Here is a 5,000-nt window from a genome sequence, read left to right as displayed (position 1 = left end):
TTGACATGCTTTCCAGACTGCGTCACAGACTACAGTCAACTACACATACTGGCCAAGTTCATTTCTCTCAAAGACACATAGTGCCCACATACTTGTCCTCCCAATCAATTCTTTATTGATCATTGTAAGACTATAGAACTAGTGGACATGATGTCAATCAGCTGATTTTTAAGCTACTCTTGTGATGGGACACAGAATGAATCTGCTGGACCACAGACCACATTATTAAAATCTATGCATTCTTTCACACAAGCTTATGTCACAGATCACTTGGAGGTGCAAACAATATCAGAGTTTTGGTTGATTCGACAATCAGTTACTGTAACTTCTAAACAGGTACCTAATTTGGGTAGACGACAATAGATCACAGGAGTGATTGACGTCCAAAAATTTAGACTGCCCATATGCTTGTATTAAAGAATAGTATTAATATGCTATACTATTTCAGTCTGTTCCTGGAGGGTTTCCTTTTGAAACGTTTAAAACAAACACAGACACTATGAAATGAAAATGTATCGGAAAATAGATTAATGCTCTCTAAAAATAGTTTTTTACATCTTTGTTTGTCTCTATGTTACCAATCGCTCAATGTTGTTCCCTGTGCCTGTATGCATGTGTGAAAGGTGCTGCCTAACAGATAGATAGCAACTTCCCATAGGGAAATGCAGATCATGTATTGGCTTGTTGAGACCGAGCATAGCGTCAAGTATGACTTCAGTGCCAAGCAGCATGTCTGAGGCCTAGGGGACTGCCAGTGCTGTTGAGGGAGATTACCAAAACACTGTGAATGTCGTCAAGACAAATCACCCACCAGAAGCAAACCTATCCCTAAATCTATAGGTAAACAGCATTCAATATTCCAGGAAAGAAGTCCAGCAAAGTATTTCGGGAGAGTTCACGTCCCCTGACACTCCCCGGCTCTGAAACGCTGAAGAATCTGGGATTATGAAAAAGAAGTTTGTCATACCATGTACCTCAGACATGACAGGTTCTTAGCGCAACCTTTGAGAGCAACATTCCATCATCGTTACAACATCATTACGCCACACACCAGCAATCCACTGAATCCTCGCGGTGTCTCTCCAGGGTGGTCTGTCCTGCCTGTCTTTGCTCACCTGTCTCCTGAGTCCGCTGGCGGGCGCTGGATTGGCGGCCGTGTCCACAAACTTGGCCTGCAGCTGCGTCTGGATGGACTTGATCTTGTTGTAATTCGCCGCCGCCGATGCAGCGTCCACCTTCCGCTCCGAGGGTGCCGTTGAGGCGGACGACCGGTCATCGTGGTAACCTCGCTGAAGATCATCCTGAGTGTAAACAAGTCATCAATGTGAGCGCTAATTAGCACAAACATCCAGAGTAAACATCCAGGCACACACAAACACCGGAACACAGGCCAATGCTAAGAAACACCACATACAGGGTAAGTGTCTGTACAAAAGACAAACCATGTCCTGAAGGACAAGCAAAAACCTTAGTGTCAAAATCCATTACAAGACCATTTCAAGACTCAAAGAATAATCAGATTATCTGAATAAGACACTTTTCCATCTCTTGATAATCAATCCTTACCTCTTCAGACTGACCAGTCTTCAGCTTCTTGCTCGAACTGTCTTCATCCTTTTTGTCCTGGAGGAAAAGACACGAAAATACATGTGAAATTGTGTTCCATCAATAACAGTGTTCAAGTACTATTCAACTAAGCACCCAACCAAATGCGGTCATATCCCAACTGCTATCATCATGCTGGGGCAGTGGTAGCCTAATGGCTAAAGGTCTAGCATGCAGTTGCCAGGAAAGAGGTGGTGCCAAATCCAACCTGCCACTGTTGTGCCCTTGAGCAACGCACTTAACTCCAAGTTAGAGGCCAAGACTGGCCCTTGTAATAAGCGACTTGCTTTGGATAAAGGCGTCAGTAAGTATCATCTGTCTCCCCATGTGGCAAAGCAGGCAGGTGGGTATAAAATGGGCAAGCGGGGGAGTTGGTGGCTTACCTTGGGGGTGCGTTTCCTGGAGTTGAAGCCCAGGTGGAGCTTGAGGAAGGAGATGGGATGAGACTTCTGAGTGTTTGAGATGGCGGTAGCCCTCTCCTCTGGGCTATGGTTGTCTGTGAGGAGGGAGACAAAGAGGGAATAAGGCCCAGGCAGGCAAAATATATAGTAAAATATATAGTAATAGTTACATTTAACAGTAAACAATTCAAAAGTTGGTAATACTACAATAAGGAGAATAGCAGTGATAAACAACAATGTCAATTCAATCAATAGCTTAATGAAAATAACTAAATACTAGACAATATAGATAGATGGATAGATAGATAGATAGATAGATAGATAGATAGATACTGTAGATAGAAATGTATGGTCTACACATACATATGCACTGTATATGGTGTTGTGCACACCAAGGCACTTTCATATCAACTGTGTTGTTGAAATGGCAATAAACTTGAACTTGAACTTGATAACACTTCTCCACATTCACTCATAAAACAAATATATCAACAGCGCTGTCCCGCATCAGCCAAGCATCACTCCCGCTCCTGCATGTAGAGTTGACTGACCATAGCCAAGAGAGTGGGAATGTGTTAGTCTGACTCACCACTAGGTGGCAGAGTGTCTTTGAACATCTCGTAGAACTGGCTGAGGTACATGACCATGGAGAGCTTGTCGGGCTCGGCCACCACGGACATCTCCTTGCCCGTCATGATGGGCGAGATGCCAAACTCTCGCTCTGCCACGTCGAACGCCAACTGGTTGTTCTTGGCCACATCCCGCTCATCCAGGGAGTCGAAGTCACTATAGTCGCATACACACAATTACACAGACATCATCAGAGACATATGCACAGGACTTACCGGTAAATGTACACAAAATGTTAAGGCATACATATACACAACCCTATGCATGCGTACAGAATTACACAAACAGAATGAATATTGAAACATGAACCATTACTGGATCCATGACATGTTCAGTTCAGACAAAAAAAAACACACACACACAGGTTTTCAAACTGGCCTAGCATGTTTTTGTCCTACATGTAGATGTTCCCACAGGCTGAGCCGGTTAGCGGGTAGAAAGGTATAAAACCAGGGAGGTGAGGCATCGCACACAACTACCCTCCAGAGACGCCTCACAGGGTGGCAGACCGCACTTGGTAGTCATGGGAACAATAAAAGCTAACAGGGCACGTAAAGAGCCCATAAGCGTCCCCAGCTGAAGGTCACGCCGTGCTCTCTCCCCACACACACATCATCCTGGTGATGATCACCGCCGCCGCACAGCCAATCATCAAATGAATTACAGCAACAAGACTATAAAAGGCCACAACCACTCAAGCGGCAACTATCACCGCAGTAAGCAGAGTTCCTGCACTCAAGGCTGCCCCAAAGACCACCAACACAGCTCAGTACTGCTGCATCTCTGAACGCCAACATTAATGCCAGCAGCAGCCATCATCATCATCATCATCATCATCATCATCATCATCAGTAGCACTAAACGTTGCCACTCACAGTTGCTTCCACAAATCCGACACGAGCCTAAAGGCTAAAAGCAAACGCTACCTTTGGCCCATTGGGACAGCCAGACAGATTAACGCTAACACTGTTCAAAATCTACTCCAGCCGTGAGTGTCAGGCTGCTACAGACTAAATGCCATTCACTGGCATCCGTACGTATGGTAATTGGAATACATTTAGTCTTATTGTGTGAATAGACAGCATGACAAACAATGTGTGTGTGCTTGAGATTGTTGGTGCAAGTGTGTGGCTTGCATATGTAATTCAAGTAAGAGGATATGCAAGGGTGTGTATAAACGTGTATGTCCTTGCGTTTGCATGAGAGGGACAGTATGCAAGTATGTCTGGGGTGAGTGTAACCGAGCAGGTTGAGCATGACGGAGCAGCAGATGACCTTTGACCCCATGTGTCTCCTCATTTGTAGTGATGTACCGCTTCAAACGCGGGAGAGGCTGGTATCCAAATAAATAACAACCTTCACACAGACACACGCACACACATACGCACACACACGTAAATAACTGGAGGGGGCTCCAATGTCAGTCCTGACAGATTACTCCTCCTCCTTTCTCTCTCTTTTTTCTTTCTTTCCTCACCATCTGTTCATTCTTTCTCTTTGTTTACATGTGGAGCCAGACACAGAGTGATGGACAGAGAGAAAGAAAGAAAGAAAGAAAGAAAAAAGAAAGCAAGAAAGAAAGAGCTAAAGAAAGAAAGAAAGAAAGAGCTAAAGAAAGAAAGAACAAGAGAATGAGAGAGAGAGAGAGAGAGAGAGAGAGAGAGAGAGAGAGAGAGGGGGATGAGTGGGTGTGGTGGACAGGACTCACATGAGGTCCGGGCGGTAGCGGTGGATGAGGGCGCAGAGGGCCATGCCGCTCTTCCAGGAGGCGGTGAGGTCAGTGACGGCCACGGCCCGGTAGCCCTCCGTCTGCCGCTGGCACCAGTTGAGCAGCTTGCTGGAGCGCGCCACCGACTCTGGGGGGGGGGAGACGGGCGAAGGGGGGGGTTAGCCAAACGACCAGCACAACACACACACACACACACACACACACACACACACACACACACACTCATCAGCCTCGGACAGGCCAGGGTGCTGTTAGTGGAGCTTTACCATACAACCCAGAATAGAGGAGAGCTATGGATGGCACGATACACACACTCACACACACTCACGCACACGCGCACACACACACACACACACACACACACACACATACACACACACACACACACACACACACATAGTATACGCACACACACACACACACACACACACACACACACACACACACACACACACACACACACACACACACACACACACACACACACACACACACACACACACACACACACACACACACACACACACACACACACACACACACACACACACACACACACACACACACACACACACACACACACACACACACAAAAATAGCACACTCAAATGCTGCAATGACGGCTTTGAAGGTTA

General features: G+C 46.2%; 1 protein-coding gene across 1 annotated transcript in view; it reads right to left on the bottom strand.

The window, feature by feature from the left end:
* The window catches only part of mical3a (microtubule associated monooxygenase, calponin and LIM domain containing 3a), a 61,621-nt gene that overhangs the window by 45,219 nt on the left and 11,402 nt on the right, over nt 1-5,000 (bottom strand). The window contains exons 12-16 of the mRNA XM_062546498.1: nt 4,345-4,492; nt 2,596-2,792; nt 1,989-2,101; nt 1,567-1,623; nt 1,116-1,301 (exon numbers count right to left, since the gene is read on the bottom strand). Of these exons, the coding sequence (XP_062402482.1) occupies nt 1,116-1,301; nt 1,567-1,623; nt 1,989-2,101; nt 2,596-2,792; nt 4,345-4,492 (701 nt within the window). The remainder of the gene's footprint in view (nt 1-1,115; nt 1,302-1,566; nt 1,624-1,988; nt 2,102-2,595; nt 2,793-4,344; nt 4,493-5,000) is intronic.

This window comes from Sardina pilchardus, chromosome 10, assembly GCF_963854185.1.
Source record: "Sardina pilchardus chromosome 10, fSarPil1.1, whole genome shotgun sequence".
Taxonomy (NCBI): domain Eukaryota; kingdom Metazoa; phylum Chordata; class Actinopteri; order Clupeiformes; family Clupeidae; genus Sardina; species Sardina pilchardus.
This window is presented reverse-complemented; position numbering and strand designations above follow the sequence as displayed.